The sequence below is a fragment of the Xenopus laevis genome, chromosome 4L (genome assembly GCF_017654675.1).
Source record: "Xenopus laevis strain J_2021 chromosome 4L, Xenopus_laevis_v10.1, whole genome shotgun sequence".
Classification (NCBI taxonomy): domain Eukaryota; kingdom Metazoa; phylum Chordata; class Amphibia; order Anura; family Pipidae; genus Xenopus; species Xenopus laevis.
In genome coordinates, this window is record NC_054377.1 from 9971848 (window position 1) to 9991369 (window position 19522).

The 19522-nt window shown below is 43.8% G+C and overlaps 1 protein-coding gene across 1 annotated transcript; it reads right to left on the bottom strand.

Annotated features, from left to right (window-relative positions):
• Positions 1-708: 708 nt before the first annotated feature.
• cry2.L (cryptochrome circadian regulator 2 L homeolog) lies at positions 709-19520 on the bottom strand. Its single transcript, NM_001088670.1, is given in 12 exon segments — positions 709-1268; positions 3198-3339; positions 3893-3967; positions 4157-4359; positions 5728-5879; positions 6979-7290; positions 7629-7769; positions 7902-7990; positions 8658-8842; positions 12858-13000; positions 14750-14858; positions 19231-19520. Coding segments are annotated over 11 exon segments (1707 nt in total). The 5' UTR covers positions 19401-19520; the 3' UTR covers positions 709-1268; positions 3198-3211.
• Between the last annotated feature and the right edge of the window lie 2 nt (positions 19521-19522).

The window sequence follows — 19522 nt, forward strand, 5'->3', positions numbered from 1 at the left end:
AATATCGCCGTTATTCTAAATTTAGAGAAGGTTGTTAATGAAATGATCAGCCCGCAGGTGATCCTCCAGTTTAATTAATTCTTCATCTGCAAACGATAGGCAGCAGTTGGTGGGAGGGGTTTGTTTATACGGAGCTCATATCTATTGACACACGCTTTCCTTATTACAGGGGGTAATAAAAGTAAATCAAAAACACATTAGTGGTTGAGGGGCCTATGGTATACTATCCCCTAACTAGAGTTTCCTCTAGAGACACAGGCAGTTATGTAGTGACATAAGGTTGTCTCATTCTAGTAACCCATAGCAACCAACATGTTTTTAAAGGGATTGTTCAACTGCCGATTGGTTACTAAGGGTTTTCCAACCTCAACTTGACCATGGGAAAGAGAACAGCCCGGCAGAACTACCAGCTCTATACCTGAACGGGGATTCAAATATTTCCTATATTACTACAGACATCATTATTATTAAATTGCGGGTTTTATGGTTTTTGGACAATTTCCTAAATGTCTCGAGGTGATGCCACATTCACAGCGGCAATTGGGGGGGCCCCAGGCGATGCAGATGTGCAAGAAAAGTTTCCCCCCCAGGGTGTTTAAAATGAGGGATGTTCAACCAGCAGCCCTTAGCTGTCGCTGCAATACAACTCCCAGCAACCCCCCGCAGGCTTTTACTAGCATAAGGAACATGTCAGACATAGAGAGCGGGTGAAGAGTATTTAAAATGACATTTATGTACATATATGATTGGTTACACGTCAGCAGCTTTGTTCTGCTAAAACATACAATATTAACCTCTCCCCTGCTGGGGAAGAATGAGTATGAATCTCTCTCTTGATAGATATAGATATATACAGTATATAGCATCAGGCCCAGGGTTGGTGTGAACTTCCACAGCATTGGGGCGGTTGCTACCAGAGCGGATACAATAGATTTTGGTTTAAATATCCTCCACCGTCTACGACAGAGCTCTCCAGCCAGAAGCGCTAAAGATTGGGGAACTACAACTCCCATCACCCTCGAGGGAAGCGCTGTAGTTCCGCAGCAGCCTGATTTACACCTCTTATTCAGATATAGGAGTAGAAGCCTATTTAAATACCAAGCCAGGGGTTAAAAAATGCTTTAAAACTAGGGCTGACAGAGAAGCTAGTAATAATATCACCGTCGCTTGTCTGGGAGCTAAGAGGTTAAATCTATTTGGGGGGAGGTCCCCTCTAGGAACGCAGGCGTGATGTCTGGCGCAGGCTTCCTTATGTTTCAGCAGCTCGTCTGTTGAGAGAGGAAACACAAAATCAGAAGCAAAATAAAATTATAGTCCCCCCAATACTGTATTTGCTGCTTTAAGGCTGCTCTCTTTCCCATGGTCAGAAAGGGTCTCTAGGTCGAGGTCTCCACTTATACTGAACTCTTCGTGAAGTGAACTTTCAGTAGGTTATAGAATGGCTAATTCTAAGCAACTTTTCAATTGGCCTTCATATTTTTTTTTATAGTTTTTGAATTATTTGCCTTCTTCTTCTGACTCTTTCCAGCTTTTAAATGGGGGGTCACTGACCCCATCTAAAAACAAATGCTCTGTAAGGCTACAAATATATTACTATTGCTACTTCTTATTACTCCTCTTTCTATTCAGGCCTCTCCTATTCATGTCCCAGTCTCTTATACAAGTCAATGCAGGGTTGCTAGGGTAATTTGGGCCCTAGCAACCAGACGGCTGAAATTGCAGAGCTGTTTAATAACGAGCAAAATAACTCAAAAACCACAAATAATAAAAAATGAAAACCAATTACAAATTGTCTCAGAAGATCACTCTCTACATCATACTAGTTAATTTAAAGGCGAACAACCCCTTTAACCGTCTCCCCAGAGGAAGACGCTTTCCGTGGCTTATGGCACCAATGTGGCGCCTCAAGAGTCCTCTGGGTAATGATTATTCCCCAGTGATAAGATTCTATTGAGAGAAAGGAAACAATATCTGGCTATAGAGATAAGGGTGCCCCCTACTGGCCAGATTAAACATTTCCAGTGTATCTATTATTTCCTATTAAAAATCAACCCTTCTCCATCCAGTCCTGCTTTATTTGTGGGCATGCCCAGTCGCTATATAATAAAGGACAGAAACAAGAGATGACTGGCAACCATTGTATATAACAAGACTTGAATGCTATAAGGGTTTATTCTGGTAGTGGAGCTGCACATTTCTTGGCTGGGGAGAGTATCACTCTCTAATAGGCTGTAGTATAAATATAAAGAGCAGTCCTGCTCACTTACAGAGCTCCTTGTTACTGTACTATTGACTTTAGGATGCCCCCTATACCTTTTAAAGGGCATGTAAAGGCAAAAAAAAATAAAATCCCATTTTTACTTTCTTTAATGAAAAAGAAATCTATCTCCAATATACTTTAATTAAAAATGTGTTTCGTTTTTATAATAAACCTGACTGCATGCAGTGAAATTCTCCCTTCATTTACAGCTGTGGGTAGGAATTGTCAGACGGTCCCTAACTGCTCTGCAGGGAAACAATCATACTTATGAACAGCAGGGGGAGCCCCCGCCTTACTTCCCAGCCATGCAGAACTCAAGCAGCTTTGTTTGTTTCCCTGTAGAGCAGTCCGCGACTGTGTAGAGATTTGTATTGGATTTTATTTTGCCTTTACATCCCCTTTACGGTTTCCAACTCCAGCTGCAGGGACAAAGATCATGGAGCCAGATTTAATCAGATAAACTGGGATTCTATTTGGAGGATTATTTTGCTGCAGCCACTGGTTCTGCAGAGTTGGAGAAAGTTTCTATTTAACAATAAAAAAACTATAAAATCCACATTAGATTACATGACAACACAGGAGCCAGTGCAGTCTGTATATTCTGATTATTAATCAGTCTTGCTGTATCCGCTTCTGGCAGATATTATTTGACTTGTGCTGTTTTGATCATTTATGACGATCCCTAATCAGCCCAGACCACACTGAGCATGTGCACAGTCTTGGTCTTGCAAAGATGTATAACAAAGTTACAAGATGGTGACCCCCTGTGGCCAACTTTGAATGCATAAATCATTTGTTTGATTAGGCTTGTGGTGCAGTAAGTTCATGTTTCTAGCCTTATTCTATTTTAGACTTTACTTCCCCTGTAAATTCTCAAATAATTACAGCGACCTCTAGTGGTTGGTTTAAATGATCGCATCCTGCGTTGGTTACTGACCAGCAAGGGCGCACTCAGAAATATTTCTCTGGCCTCTCCGTCGCCGGGACATTCAGCACCCTGACCTTCTGGTGCAGCTCTTCTTTGGACCCCTCATGTTTCCGTTTGGGGGAGTCGGAATTGCACAGGGACAGTTTAGGAGCTGCAATAAGAATAGAAGTTAATACAATGCAAAGAAACCATTTATACGCTGTACAGTTATAGCCTCGTAAGTTCTGTCATGACATAGGGAACATAACCTCATCATTCCTAATTATCTACTGCAGCCCCCCCCGTTGAGCAAAGGGATAAAAGTGCATTAGGGAATAACAACCAAAAATTGCCTGTTCTAACTGCCACTTGCTGCACTTCATGGCAACACTGAAAACCTCCAGCTTATAAACATAACTTGGTGATTTAAAGGAGAAGGAAAGCTACTGAAGCAGTTTATTGCCAATAGATTAGCCACAATAGTGCAAACTATAACACTATATTTTTTCTGCAGAATGCTTTACCATATCTGAGTAATCAGCTCTAGAAGCTCTATGTTTGTTTAGGAAAGCAGCTGCCATATTAGCTTTAAAACACTTTCATTTTTTGGTGTGAGTGTTCCTTTAAGTAGACTGCAACTTTAACAGCAACATCCCTTCCTGTGCACTAAATGCCGCCTTTTTGGCAACTGTCCGTTTGTGCCAGAGACACACGAGTCATCTTACCTGCTTCTGATGGGTTGGAGTCTGTTACTGGACCTCCCAGATCTTCCACACAGGATGGAACAGAAGCCAGGATACCTGGAAAAGAATGAAAAACAAAATAAAGAATAAAAGAACGGCTGTTACTGGGATAAGTGTCGCTGGCACAATGGGGACACTGGCAATGACAATTATGCTTTATATACAGATGCTTTGGGGGATCAGGTATCAGTAGTCGGATAACTCAGTCCATGGCCAATGCTGAAGCTCAATGCTGGGAATACTCACACAGGCCTCTGTAGCGGGACAGCTGCTGGTACGTCTGCTTCATGCGCTCTATATTCATGCTGCTCGCCTCCGCGTGGTTTACAATGGGCTTTGGGTAGTCGATACCAATAATGCACTTGGCTTGTTTCTGCACTGACTCAGGGGCGCTCCAGGGCTCGTATATATAGCGGGACGGGAAGGCTTTCAGCACGGGCAGGTACCGCCTGGGAGCAAAACACAGGAATGAGAACCCTGGGCAAAGACTGAGCAATCCCTGACTCTAACCCAAGCTAGCCAATGTATTACATTTATGTCTATTAGGGATGCACCGAATCCAGGATACGGTTCTGTATTCGGCCTTTTTCAAAAGGATTCAGTTTCGGCGGAATCGTTCTGCCCGGCGAACCGAATCCTATGGAAATCGCTTGACTTTTTGTCACAAAACAGGGAAGTAAAAAATGTTTTGTATATGCAAATTAGGATCCGACCAAATATTTCGCAAAGGATTCAGGGTTCGGCTGAATCCAAAATAGTGGATTTGGTGCATCCCTAATGTCTATGGAGAAAGCCTCCCATACACCTGAATGTTCCATTAATACAATAATCCATATTTTGCCCTTAAAGGGGAAGGAAAGGTTAAAACTAAGTAAGCCTCATCAGAAAAGTCCACCCAAATTTACCAGTTAACCCTCAAAGTAATGCTGCTCTGAGTCCTCTGTCAAAGGAAACACCACATTTCTTTCCTTCTATTGTGTACTCATGGGCTTCTGTATCAGACTTCCTGTTTTCAGCTTAAACCTCCAGGGCTAGGGCTTGAGCATGCTCAGTTTGCTCCTCTCCCTCCCTCCTCCCCTCTCTGCTGTAACCTGAACCCAGAGCTATGAGTGAGCAGGGAGAAAGTCAGGCAGGAAGTGATGTCACATCAAGCTAATATGGCAGCTGCTATCCTAAACAGAGAGCTTCTAGAGCTGTTTACTCAGGTATGGTAAAGCATTCTACAGAATAAATATAGCATTCTAGCTTGCAGCTAATCTATTGGCAATAAACTGCCTCTGTAGTTTTCCTTCCTCTTTAAAGGAACAGTTCAGTATACAAATAAAAACTGTGCAAAATAAAAAATGTTTCCAATATAGTCAGTTAGGAAAAAATCTAATGTATAAAGGCTGGAATGACTGGATGTGTAACATAATAGCCAGAACACTACTTCCTGCTTTGCAGCTGTCTTGGTTTCCACTGATTGGTTACCAGGCAGTAACCAATCAGTGACTTGAGTGGGGGGCACATGGGACATAACTGTTGCTTTTGAATCTGAGCTGAATGCTGAGGATCAATTACAAACTCACTGAACAGACATGGAACACGTGGCCCCCCTTAAAGTCACTGACTGAGATCTGAAAAGCAGGAAGTAGTGTTCTGGCTATTATGTTACACATCCAGTCACTCCAGCCTTTATACATTACATATTTGCCTAACTAACTGTATTAGATACATTTTTTATTTTGCACAGGAAATCTATTTACCCAGTTTTTATTTTTACACTGAACAATTCCTTTAAATATAAACATGAGATTTAACTCCACATCTCCACTCACCTTATGAAGTCCCCGTTTGGATCTGTTCTCCTTCCAAACCCCACGGGGCAGTAACAGTGGAAGAATTGCTGGAAAAAGGCGCTGCACGAGAGCCACATCCAACTGCCGGCGTTCACGCTAAAATCTGCGTCCAGCAACAATTCATCAAAAACCTGGAGTGCGAGAAAAAGGGGACGGGGAGATTATATATATATTTGAAATATTGGCTTAAAGGGGCGATTCACCTTTAAGTTAAAGGAACAGTAACATCAAAAAAAATTAAAGTGTTTTAAAGTAATAAAACTATAATGCAGTGTTGCCCTGCACTGGTAAAACTGGTGTAATTGCTTCAGAAACTCTACTATTGTTTATATAAATAAGCTGCTGTGTAGCCATGGGGGCAGCCATTCAAGCACAGGACACACAGTAGCTAACAGATAAGTACTACTATAGTTTATATAAACAAGCTGCTGTGTAGCCATGGGGGCAGCCATTCAAGCACAGGATACACAGTAGATAACAGATAAGTACTACTATAGTTTATATAAACAAGCTGCTGTGTAGCCATGGGGGCAGCCATTCAAGCACAGGACACACAGTAGCTAACAGATAAGTACTACTATAGTTTATATAAACAACTTGCTGTGTAGCCATGGGGGCAGCCATTCAAGCACAGGATACACAGTAGATAACAGATAAGTACTACTATAGTTTATATAAACAAGCTGCTGTGTAGCCATGGGGGCAGCCATTCAAGCACAGGGCAAACAGTAGATAACAGATAAGTACTACTATAGTTTATATAAATAAGCTGCTGTGTAGCCATGGGGGCAGCCATTCAAGCACAGGGCAAACAGTAGATAACAGATAAGTACTACTATAGTTTATATAAACAAGCTGCTGTGTAGCCATGGGGACAGCCATTTAAGCACAGGATACACAGTAGATAACAGATAAGTACTACTATAGTTTATATAAACAAGCTGCTGTGTAGCCATGGGGACAGCCATTCAAGCACAGGATACACAGTAGATAACAGATAAGTACTACTATAGTTTATATAAACAAGCTGCTGTGTAGCCATGGGGACAGCCATTTAAGCACAGGATACACAGTATATAACAGATAAGTACTACTATAGTTTATATAAACAAGCTGCTGTGTAGCCATGGGGGCAGCCATTCAAGCACAGGATACACAGTAGATAACAGAAAAGTGCTACATATTATCATAAGGAGCTGGTGCAGAGCAGCATGGCAGCAGCACACTTACCTTTACGCCACATTCCCAGCTGTTCCATAGATCCCCCCGGGTCAGGAAACAAGCGACGGCGTGCCTCGCTAAGTGATGTATCCAGCCCTCCTGCCTCAGCTGCGTCATGATGGCGTCAATCCAGGGAAACCCCGTCTTTCCTTCAGCCCACTTGGCCAGTGCCTTGGGGTTCTTGTCCCAGGGGATCTGCACACAGATCGGGTTCCCTTCCATTTGGTCAAATTTGGGGTTGTTAGTGGCGGCCGTGTAGAAAAACTCTCGCCAGAGCAGCTGCCCGAACAGGGATAATGGGGGCGGGTTGTTTTTCTTCACCTGCGTGGGAAGCACAGGGTATTCCGTTACACAGGCAACAAGGCCGGAAAGGGAGCAGTTTGCCCATCACTTGTAAGGGTTAAAAAATTATAACATTTCAGACTGCACAATTGGATGCTGATATTTATCATGGTATTTTGAATAAAGCATTTAAAATAGTTTACTTTGTGTAGTATAGATGTATTATTGGAAGGGGCTATTTTTTATGTAATTTTTTTTTTAGTTCTTATTCCTTTAAACACATTACTAATAAAAATCTGCCTCTTGGTTGCTGGGGTCACTCTCCTTAGCAACCACTGGACATGTTCTAAATTTAATTTGCGGCGTGACTGCAGTACCTTCCTGTACAACTCTTGCAGGCGGTAATAGAACAGTTTGCATGACAGGCATCCGAAGCGCAGGTAAGGGCTGAGGCCTGTAGGACTCGCTAACAGGGAGTTGGCATTCATTCTGGGCCTCTCGTAGTTTGCCACCCAAGCCTGGTGAGAAGGGAAAGACAAAGACACAATAGATACAGGTCGCTGTAAAGAAAGGGAGGTGCCTCAGACAGGTAAGAACATTGTATCCAAACATTTGATTGGTTGCCACGTGTAGGTATTGTGGTGACCTACCTTACGCTCCAGGTGCCGATCTAGACGTGCCAGCGCTTCTGTTTCTCCTCCTGGCCAAATAGCGGACCCCTTATTTTCCCTGTGGAAGCCTGTAGCAGTACAAAAGAGAGTTACACCCCTCCCTCTTTATAGCACCCCTAATTTTGCCCCCTTACTTCCAAATGAATTCCTTAAAGGAGAAGGAAACCAAACCCGTAACATAAAAAAACCCTCCCCCCCAGCCTAGGTGGTACCCGGGGCAAATGCCCCAAACTTTTTACTTACCCCTCGGTGCAGATTTTGTCCCCCGCAGTTCATGGCAGCCATCTTCTTTTCTTCGTTAAAGTTCGGAAGCAGACTTTCGTTTTCGGCGCATGCGCAGTTGGAGTAATGGAACCGGAAAATGACTCCAACTGCGCATGTGCCGAAAAAGAAGGTCTGCTTCCGAACTTTAACGAAGAAAAGAAGATGGCTGCTGTGAACTGTGGGGAACAGAATATGCACTGAGGGGTAAGTAAAAAGTTAGGGGCATTTGCCCGGGGGGGGGGGGGCAGCTAGGCTGGGGGGAGGAGGGAGGGGGGGTCTGCAAAGGGTAGGGGTTTTTTTATGTTACAAGTTTGTTTCTCCTTTAATCACCCATGCTGACCATACAGCTGTAGTGTATTTACTATGTAATATCCAACCTACAACCCTCCAGCTGTTGTAAAACTGCACCCCGCAACAGCTGTAGTCTGGAGGATTGTAGGATGGACATTTGTAGTTACCCATTATACTCACCCAGCTCCTCGAGAGACGGCACCCCGTATGTTTCATCGTGATTGCGCTTGATCTCTGCTCGACAGGCCTCCATCTGCTGGCGGGTGACACTGGGGGCCGGCCGACGAGGAATCTCCATGCGACTGATGATGGCCTGAAACCTCTTATACGTGAGAGGGGGGCTATGTCCATTCAGTTCGATAATCCTGAACGATAAAAAATGACCTTGTAGAATGCCAGCTGGTAAAAATAAACCTTATGCAGTCTGACTTGCCCTTTATCTGACATATTTTCCCCCAGACCAACAGATAGTTATTGTTTGATCTGTCCATGCAGCATATGGACGGACAAACTGCATTGATCAGACCAATCCGATCTGAACAGAGGCAAAGGGGTTGTTCACCTTTAAATTAAAGAAAGTGATATTCTGAGACAATTTGCAATTGGTTTTCATTTATAATTATTTGTGTATTTTTAGTTATTTAGCCTTTTATTCAGCAGCTCTCCAGTTTGCAAGTTCAGGAATCTGGTTGCTAGGGTCCAAATGACCCTAACAACCATGCACTGATATGAATAAGAGACTGGAATATGAATAGGAGAGGCCTGAATAGAAAGAGGAGTCATAAAAAGTAACAATAACAATACATTTGTAGCCTTACAGAGCATTTGTTTTTTAGGTGGGTGACCTAGTCGGGCTTTGAAAGCTGGAAAGATTCAGAAGAATAATAATTAAAAAACTATACAAAATAAAAAAATGAAGACCAATAGAACAGTTGCTTAGAATTAGCCATTCTATAACTTAAGAACCCCTACCCACCCAAAAAAAAAAAAAAATTGAATATAAAAACTGTTCTTTTTAGCACTTTTGCAAACTACATATTTTCCTTTTGTTTTCATATTAGCCATTTTATGCTGCCAACATGATAAGAGATCGTAATGCCCAAGAGTTTTTGTCAGTGTTGCAGGAAGCTTCTCCAGCCGCTTCTCTGCTCAGTTCTCTTGTCCAGCTCGTTAGATATAAAGTTGAAACGAACTGACCAGAAACGAGAGCACTGAGCCGAGCAGCATCAGAAGACGCTTCCTGCGTTACAACAGGTCTACCGGCAACAGCCAACATCGTTGCAAATCATGATATTAATAGTGTAGAACAGATGGGAAATAAAATGAAATGTAAATTGTAAAAGTGCTCAGATGTTTGATTTTTAATAGTTTTAATTTCAGGGGCAGATGAACGGCAGAACAAGAACTCAGCCAACGGCACTGATGTGATTTCATCGTGTCTGACGTCTGCCCTTTAAATAATAGCTTTCCTGGAAAAGATTTAATAGCACATTCAGCATTAAAGAGCTGCTCAGCCTGTTTTATACGGTTCCAACCCGGAGGAAGATCAGACGTTCCATGGAAGCTCAAATCTGAGGGTGTGCGACTGTAACCCCCCAACCTCTATGTGTTCTATAACATGCAGGCTTGTTGCTAGTACAGAAGCCATGAAGATCCTGGCAATGCTGGGAGTCACTGTGCATGGTTCCTGGTGCTTCACATACAGGTATAGGCTCTATTATACAGAATGCTTGGGACCGTATTCTGGATATGGGATCTTTTTGTAATTTGGATCAGCAGACCTTAAAAGGGTTGTTCACCTTTGATATAACTTTTAGTATGACGTAGAGACTGATATTCCGAGACAATTTGCAATTGGTTTTCATTTTTTACTATTTGTGGTTTTTGAGTTCTTTAGCTTTTTATTCAGCAGCTCTCCAGTTTGCAATTTCAGCAATCTCTTTGCTAAGTTCCAATGACCCTAGCAACCAAGGATTATTTGAATAAGAGACTGGAATATGAATAGGAGATGCCTGAATAGAAAGAGGAGTAATAAAAAGTAGCAACAACAGTACATTTGTAGCCTTACAGAGCATTTGTTTGTTTTTTTTAGGTGGGGTCAGTGACCCCCATTTGAAAGCTGGAAGGAGTCGATAGAAGGCAAATAATTCAAAAACTATAAAAAATAAATAATGAAGACCAATTGAAAAATTGCTTAGAATCATTTTATAGCATACTAAATGTTATAGAATGGCTAATTCCAAGCAACTTTTCAATTGGCCTTCATTTGTTATAACTATTTACTTTCTTCTTCCTACTGTTTTCAGCTTTGAAATGAGGGGGTCGCTGACCTCATCCAAAAAACAAATGCTCTGTAAGGCTACAAATGTATTGTTAATGCTATTTTGTATTACTCGCCTTTATATTTAGGCCTCTCTGATTCATCTTACAGTGCCTTATGTCAATGCATGGTTGTTAGGGTAATTTGGACCCTAGCAACCATATGACTGGCACTGCAAAGCTGAGAGCTTCTGAATTGAAAACAAAATAACTCAAAAAACCACAAAAAATAAAAAATGAAAACCAATTCCAAATTGTCTTAAAATACCACTCTCTACATCATACTAAGGGTAGAGGCAAACAATGCTATTTAGGGGAGATTAGTCGCCATCGAAAGGATCCTATTCTTGTGCCTCCTCTAGTAACCAATCAGATGCTTTCAAACATCCGATTGGAAGCTGTGCTGTGTAAATTAACTTTTAGGGCAGAGACACACGAGGAGATTCAGGGAGATTAGTCGCCTATTCTTTGGGCGACTAATCTCCCCGCCGGATAGATATAAATCACCGGCGGGGTGGCTCTCGAATCGCTTCGTTTTCCGAAGTCGCCCAAAGTTTCCTTGTGAGGCAACTTCAGGCGATATCAGAAAACGAAGCGATCCGAGTGCCATCCAGCTGGCGATTCTATCCGATGGGAAGGCAGTTTGGGGAGATTAGTCGCCTGGCGACAAATCGCCTCTTGTTCAGGCGTCTAATCTACCCGCCGGCTACAATCTAAATCGCCGGCAGGATGGCACTTGGAGCACTTAGTTTTCCGAAGTTGCCCGAAGTTTCCTTGTGAGGCAACTTCGGAAAATGAAGCGATCCGAGTGTCATCCCGCCGGCGATTTAGATTCTAGTGGGAGGGAAGGCAGTTTGCGGAGATTAGTCGCCCGAAGAAGAGGTGACTCATCTCCCCAAATCTCCACGCGTGTCTCTGCCCTAAAATTTAATTTACACAGCACAGCTTCCAATCGGATTTTGGACTACTCGAGGAGGCACAAGAATAGGATCCTTTCAATAGCCGGCAGTTAGCTGGTTAACAGGCACTTGCAGAATATCACACACATAATGCTTTTATATAAGCCTGACAGGACAATCTGGTTCCACTGCACAACCTCCAGCCTTGGCTGTCAACAACTTATGCAACTGCTTCTCCCTCTGTCTCTATGTCAGCGATTATGTTTATTCATGGCCTGCACGTGTGGGGGGCGGAGCCATGACGCCCGCATGGAGGGACACGGGATGCCCGGTATCTGGCACATGTTAGGCAGTGTGACTGGGTGCAGTGGCCACTAGGTGGCGGTATAATGCTCATCTTATTTCATTCATTTACAAGTAGCCTATTGCCCACAGCTCATGCTCTGATTATACAAAGACTGATGCACTCACTACTCTGCTCCCATTTATCACCCTGGGTCCCACCAGCATCACCTTCACGATGTAAACAAGCTGCACCCTGCGCATTTCCACTAGGCATTGGAGAAGGGCCCTATTAGCGGAAGCTCAGAAGGTTTAAGGGGTTGGTCACCTTTGAGTTAATTTTAGTATGATGTAGAGAGGGATATCCTGAGACAATTTGCAATTGGTTTTCATTTTTTATTATTGGTGGTTTTTGAGTTATTTGGCTTTTTATTCAGCAGTTCTCCAGGTTGCAATTTCAGCCATCTGGTTGCTAGGATCCAAATGACCCCAGCAACCATGCACTGATTTAAACAAGAGACTGGAAAATGAATAGGAGAGGGGCCTGGATAAAAAGTTGCAATAACAAAAACATTGTAGCCTTACAGAGCTTTTGCTTGTAGATGGGGTCAGTGACCATTTCATACTTTTGACAAGGTTTTGCCTATGGATTTGCCCCACTCCCTTCCAAATCACTACAGCGTCATTGAATACAAGTAAGAGCATCAGAGGGCTTTGCCTTTCCCTGCAACTCCGTGACCATCTTGGATTTCTAATTCAGCAGGGTTGTTGTAAACCTGCGCAGTATAATACACATAAATCCGACATGGCAGCATGGAAAGGAATAGTGTCTGCAGCACAGCTTTCCTACATTTCAGGATGATCCCCATCCCCAACTGACCTGTCCAAGTCATACAGAGTATGCGAGTTCTCCACAACGACCTCCACTCCGCCTTCTTTGGCTAGCTTCATAATGACCGCATCTCGCTCCTTCCCGAAAGGCTCGGAGTCGTACTCGAAGGTGAGACGGGAGACACCCCACTCCTGGTAGAGACGGAGGAAAAAAGCTGAGCAAACGGGGACTTCCAAAGCTCCTCATGAAAAACCAATCAAGTATTTTAAAGCGGTTGTGCACCTTTAAATTAACTCTTAGTATGATGTAGAGAGTGATATTCTGAGACAATTTGCAACTGGTTTTCATTTTTTATTATTTGTGGTTTTTGAGTTATTTAGCGTTTTATTCAGCAGCTCTCCAGTTTGCACCAAATGGGTTTATGATTTCTGGGGTATAAGAAGCAGCGAGGACACGACACTGGCACACGTATTAACATCACGACTGCCAAGAAGAAAGACTTTGCCATGGTCTGACCCAAAGGAGCTGGGGAAGGTCATTAATTCAACATCGTGACGAGAAGAAGGTCATGTTTTATTGGAGAAGCTCTTATAGCAAAGACACGGCACACAGAACCTGATCCGCCCATATATATAGCAGGATTATGCGCCCATAATAATTTAGTTCGGAAGAGAAGAGGAAGATGGGATGTTGCAAACCATTTGCACAGATAAAAGCATAGCAAGAGCTTCGGCTGAAAACTGGGTCATTTATAAATATACTGCCCGGCCGTATAGGCTCCTCTTTAATGAGCTGCTATATATAGTTGCATTCAAATGCATGATTTCTAATGGTATCAGAATGTAAATATAATAAAGATATTGGTTCCTTTCTCCCCCTTCAAAAAAACTATGGCCTAAATAAATCAAATGCTGTATTTTATATACTGCAGTTACTGCACCAGCCCAGAGGTTCAGCAGCCCTATAACAGGAATCATCCAGGAATTCACAGGTGCAGCTCCCCATCTTGGATCTTGTTAGGCATCTTTTGTGGGTCAGTGGCACTGCACATGCTCAGTGGGCTGCTGTTGGGAAGCTGAACTCAGGGAGCGTGGGAAATAATCAAGCAAAAAATGAGGTGCAGCTGTCAGAGAAGCTAATGCTACAGGGGTGATTATTATATTCTGATTGATGGTTTCTGAGCTGCCATGTAATGTAAATCTGAATTAAAGACTAATCAGACTTGTATTGTGAATGTTATGTTGTATATATACATTATATTGTGAGTGGGTCCCCAAGCTCAGTAAATGACAGCAGTACAGAAGATGGGGAGCTACTGGGGCATCTTCAGGGGCACAGATCTTCCCTGCTAAAGGGATACGGTGGCCTTGGGCTGGTACAGAAGCCCAAACATAAAGTGCAGTGTTTCTAGGCTAATTCTTTTGTAAAGTGGTTGTATATCTCTCTCTCTCTCTCTCAACCGCCTACTTCGTCACCTAAAACCTACCAAAGTACAATATTAGCCTATGGGGAAGGTCCCCATAGGCTTTCTAGGCAATTTCTGATCGAAGGGAAATCGTTCAATCGATGGATTAAAATCCTCCGAATCGTTCGATTCTAACGATTTAATTGTTCAATCAAACGATTTTTCCTACGATCATTCGATCAAACAAATTGTGGTAAATCCTTCGACTTTGATATTCGAAGTCGAAGGAGTTTACTTCGACGGCCGAATATCGAGGGTTAATTAACCCTCGATATTCGACCAATAGTAAATGTGTCCCCAAGTGTGCTATGAGCCTGACCAATGGAAAAAGCTTCTCAGAGCAGCGCAAAGAAAACAGGCAGGTTCACAACAATGATGTATTATGTGGGAAGCTTAATTGGGTGCCTTTATTACATAGAAAGGGCAAAACCTGCAAGTTCCCCTTCTGTTTACAGCCAGACAAATTATTCCTCACCTTAAACAGCCTGGGGAAGACGTCTGCCGGTTGCCCGCGCACTACAAACAGGCGAGAGTTGAGTTTCCTTAAACTGGTGTCCAGATCCTCCAGGGATTGCAAGAGAAACCTACAAAGGAGAGAAAAATCCGTATGAAAACAACAGAAAAAAGCATGAAATTGGGGTCATAAAGTGCTTCAGTGGGGTCTCAGGTGCCTCTTCAGAATCCCCCGTCGATGTTGCGCTGCATAAATCAGATCAATAGTAACGATGGCTTACTAATATCAAACTGACTAAGCACTTAAGCCTCCATATTGTTCCTTCCAGATGTTACGGACACACCCGTTTTTGTTTGGCCCAAGCTCTGTTTCTGGCAGTACCGGTTTTACATATCACCTCCCATTGTGTTACAATATCATTACACTGCCTAGAAGCAGAGGGATCAGGGCCGGCCTTAGGCCTATTGGACCAATTGGGCCCAATAGGGCCTCGCACCTCTGGGGGCCCCGCACCACAGGGCAGCACAGATAATATTTCCCTCAGCACATGATGCTGCCTGGCCTGCCCCCAACTTTGAGAGTCCAGCCCATCCCCAAATCCATAGGTCCAGCCCACCCCCAACTCTGCTAAGCCAGCCTATCCCCCAACTCCATAGGTCTAGCCTGTCCCCAACTCTCATAGGCCCAGCTTTCCTCCAACCTTGATAGGCCCTGCCTGCCCCCAATCCAACCAAGCCTGCTCCCAAGCTGAATCGGCCCAGCCCCAAACTAATTGGCCCAGTCCACTCTCCTATTTCCTCCCTCTCTCTCTCTTACCCTGTGTGCCCCTATTATGTGCCCCTATTTCATCCCTCTCACTCTCTTACCTTGTCTGTCCTTTCTATTTTGTGCCTGTATGCACTTATTTTCCTAAATACTTGGTGTGTCAGTAGCCAGCAACACTTTGTCTAGGGGCCCCGCCAACATGGTCCCAATTGGGCCCCACATTTGATAGGATCAGTCCTGAGAGGGATCATGGGCTGACAGTACTGGGGGCATAGTCAGTGTTTTTGGAAGGACAAGTATCCCCCTGTACTATGTATAATGCAACAGGGACCCCTGGAGGTATAGAGGCACAGACTGTGAGTTCGTGGTTGCCTTTTGGGCCCAATATTTGGCTGTAGCCCCTCCATGAACTCATGGCAATGTCGCAAATACATACAATTGCTGCTGTAACAGTCACTTTGCTTTAATTAAAGGAGTATCCAATGCAGTAAAAAAAGGGGGTGCCAACAGTTTGAAACACTTCATCCAGCAAATTATGCACCCAGTTGCCGGGCACTACAGGGAAATAGTTTTGGGGTCCCCATCCTCATATACCTAGGCATGACAGTGCTGCTATTGTCTTGTCTGGGGTTCCCCTGTCATCACCAAGAGCACCCACACAGCTTCGAATAGTCATGTGGTTGATGGGTGCAGCCTGTATGTCACCTAATAAACTCTGTGCAGCTCTGCAATTAAATCCAGAGAGCTGCCATTTCTTGTATGAAGCCATAAATATCACATACATGACTCATGCACTGGGCAGCCATTGCTTTGTATGGATGCTGCTGCCTGTAACGATGCGAAAGCCGTACAGGATCCACTACCTGCCAACCTCACAACCCGGCACTTTCCTATACACTGATCACATCAGATATTGCACAGGCATCATCTTCTTGTGCCAATGTGCCAATTAGTACATACAAATACCTATAGTATAGTATTTTTTTTTTAAAGGGAAACTGCGCCCAAAAACTGTGGTTGCCTAATGAGCGCAAATAGAATTTTTAAGCAATATTCCAATATACATTTATACAGTTATGTATTTGCATATACAGTTTTACTTTTTTCAGGGCAACTGTAAAGAATCATGTAAAATACATGAAAATGCAAAATCTGATAATAGATATATATATAAATAAAACCACAAAATAACAGTGTAAGATAAGGGTAAACTTAAGATCAGAGGATGTAAAATTGAGATTTCCCTTTCAGTCTGCACCCTGAAACAATGTAGCAGAAGCCAGATGATTAAAATGAGGGACTAAAATACTGATGTTAGAAATTGTAACAACTTGTCCACAGTTTACAGACAGCATGCAGGAACTACATAACCCACAATGCATTGCACTGGGATGTTCCTGAAATCACATGTGCAGGGAATTGTGGGGTTTGGAGGATGCAGGCTGAGGACAGATGGCTGTTGATACAAAGTAACAGTAGTCAGACAGCTCAGCAAAGTAGTCAGACAGATCAACAGGAGAGCAGGGGGCTAGGATTAGGGAACGGGCAGAAACCATTAAAAATCATGAAAAGTCTGCATATTTTTTAATTTTTGCATATTGCAAAGTTGCTTGAAATTTTGTTTACTTCTCAAAATGCTCAAGTTATGTTTGTGTGGAGTTCCCCTTTAAGTTAACTTTTATTACTGGGCAGGTCTGAGGCACAAGGCATGTACTGGCTGTGATTCAGGCTGGTGTCACACATGTATCATCTGCTCAAGATGGCACCAGTAAGTACATTGTGAACCAATAAATCCCTTGGTTAAAAGCAAAATTATATCTCAACAGCTGATGACACAGAAGGGCTGGTACTTTTAAGCTTTAGCAAACAGGGCACCGTGTTGACATATAAACACAATACACCCATCCTACAGCTATGCCACCCAGATGTCTTCCCTCTTCCTCTCCTTATGGATAAATCCCCTGTATAACAAACCCCTCCTTATCTGTAAACCTCACACCCAAGCTGCAGACAAGTAAAAGGGAAGGGAGGTGTTCAGGTTGTGTACCCAACATTTCCCCTTCCTAAACCCCCTGCTTATTTGTACACATCAAGCTTATGTTTTTACCCTTTCATCTTCAACCTGGGGTACCTGCAACATCGGCCTTTACTGCAGATGCCCCCATTACCATTGTGGCTCCACCTCAGATATCCCTGAACCCACCCCAAATCATTCCAAGCCCCAGGCCTCTACAGTCCTATTCTCAAGTCCTGTAGCGGGTCGGGTCCCCGCGGGTTACCAGCAATAAAAGTGGGTACCCTGCGGAATGAGAGGAGGATTTTCAGGTGCGGGTACAGCCGTGGGTCTGCGGGTAGCGGGTCACATCTAAATTTCTTATCTTATGTAATATTGTCTATATTTTACTCCTTTTAAAGCTTTACAAAACTTGTTTCTGTCCCTGCCCACTTTTGATGACGTCACTTCCAGTTTGCACCACCATCACTTCCTGTTAGATGGTGGTCGGCGGGTTGCGGATAAGGCAGTTGCGGGTCCGGGTCGGGTAGCGGATCATAGTGGGTTGCGGTTCGGGTCGCGGGCTGTGGGTTCGGTCTTAGAAATTGGTTCAGCGCAGGACTCTACCAGGAGGCAGGTCTGGGAGTCAAAATAGGCTCGGGCATTCCAAATACACAGAGGCCCAATCAGCTCCCACCAGCCCACTAAATCATACTTTTCTATGGCAACTTATGGCAGCCACTTTGGCATTTGCCAGAACCCACAGATTACCAGTCCGGGCCTGCCAGGAGGTGCCCACTTTGCCACCTATCATAGCCATATGTACTACATTACCCCCAGCTCCCCCTTTCCTTCATTCCAGGTGTGAATCCCTCCACTTCAGGTGTAACCCCCCATATCTATTCAACCCAACCAGGAGCAGCCCCCCCCCCATTCAGATTCCCAGTCTTGACTCTAATCCCTGCACAGAGGGAAATATGGGAGCCCAGCATTACAATAGGGACCAGGCCCCAAACTAAAGGAAAAAAAAAGTTAAACTCAGAGAAGTCATTGTTTGACAACAGCCCAAATCTATAGGTTGGAAGTCGAAGGATTTACCGCAAATAGTTCGATCGAACGAAAAATCGTTAAGGATTTTAATCCATCGATCGAACGATTTTTCTTCGACCAAAAAATTGCTAGGAAGCCTATGGGAACCTTCCCCATAGGCTAACATTGATGCTCGGTAGGTTTTAGGTGGCAAAGTAGGGGGTCGAAGTTTTTTTTTAAAGAGACGGTACTTCGACTATCGAATGTTCGAATATTCAAACGATTTTCACTTTGAATCGTTCGATTCGAAGTCGTAGTTGAAGTAGCCAAAAAAAAAACATTTGAAACTCTGAGTTTTTTTTATTCTATTCCTTCACTGGAGCAAAGTAAATGGGTCCCTTAGTGGTAGTGCCGCCTTATCTCATCACCTCTACAGGAACGTACCACCGTGATACTAACCGGGGGGCGGCATCTCCTAACTGGTGGGGGGCTAATTGGGACTCATTGTACTTGGAATGTCAGGGCCAATTGTGACTCCCATTCCAGACCTGTTGTACAGCTACAGCACCAACGTGATATTGATCTTTAATAAACATTTCCTAATAGACCACCATAACTTCAGTCTGCTCCCCCTTTATATCAATACTTAGTGCCGCCTTATCCCATCAACTCTAGGGAACGTACCACCGGGATACTAACGGGGGGATCTCCTTACCTCCATCGATTGACTCCCCCTGAGGAGGAGGCCGCGAACCAAGGATCCAGGATATAAACACATCGGACTGAGTTGGCACCGCGCAGGGCAGATAACAAGGCTGGGTTATCGTGCAGCCTCAGACCCTTCCGGAACCAATGCACCGAGCTCACTGAAGGTTTCCCCTCCATGTCAGGCTTTGACCTGAGTTCCCCAGAGAATGGCACGGCTCTCTGTATCAAGTCCCGCCACTGACTGGCACCAATGCGCGTAGAGTCAGACAGCTGTCCCCTGTAGCTCATACACGAGACTG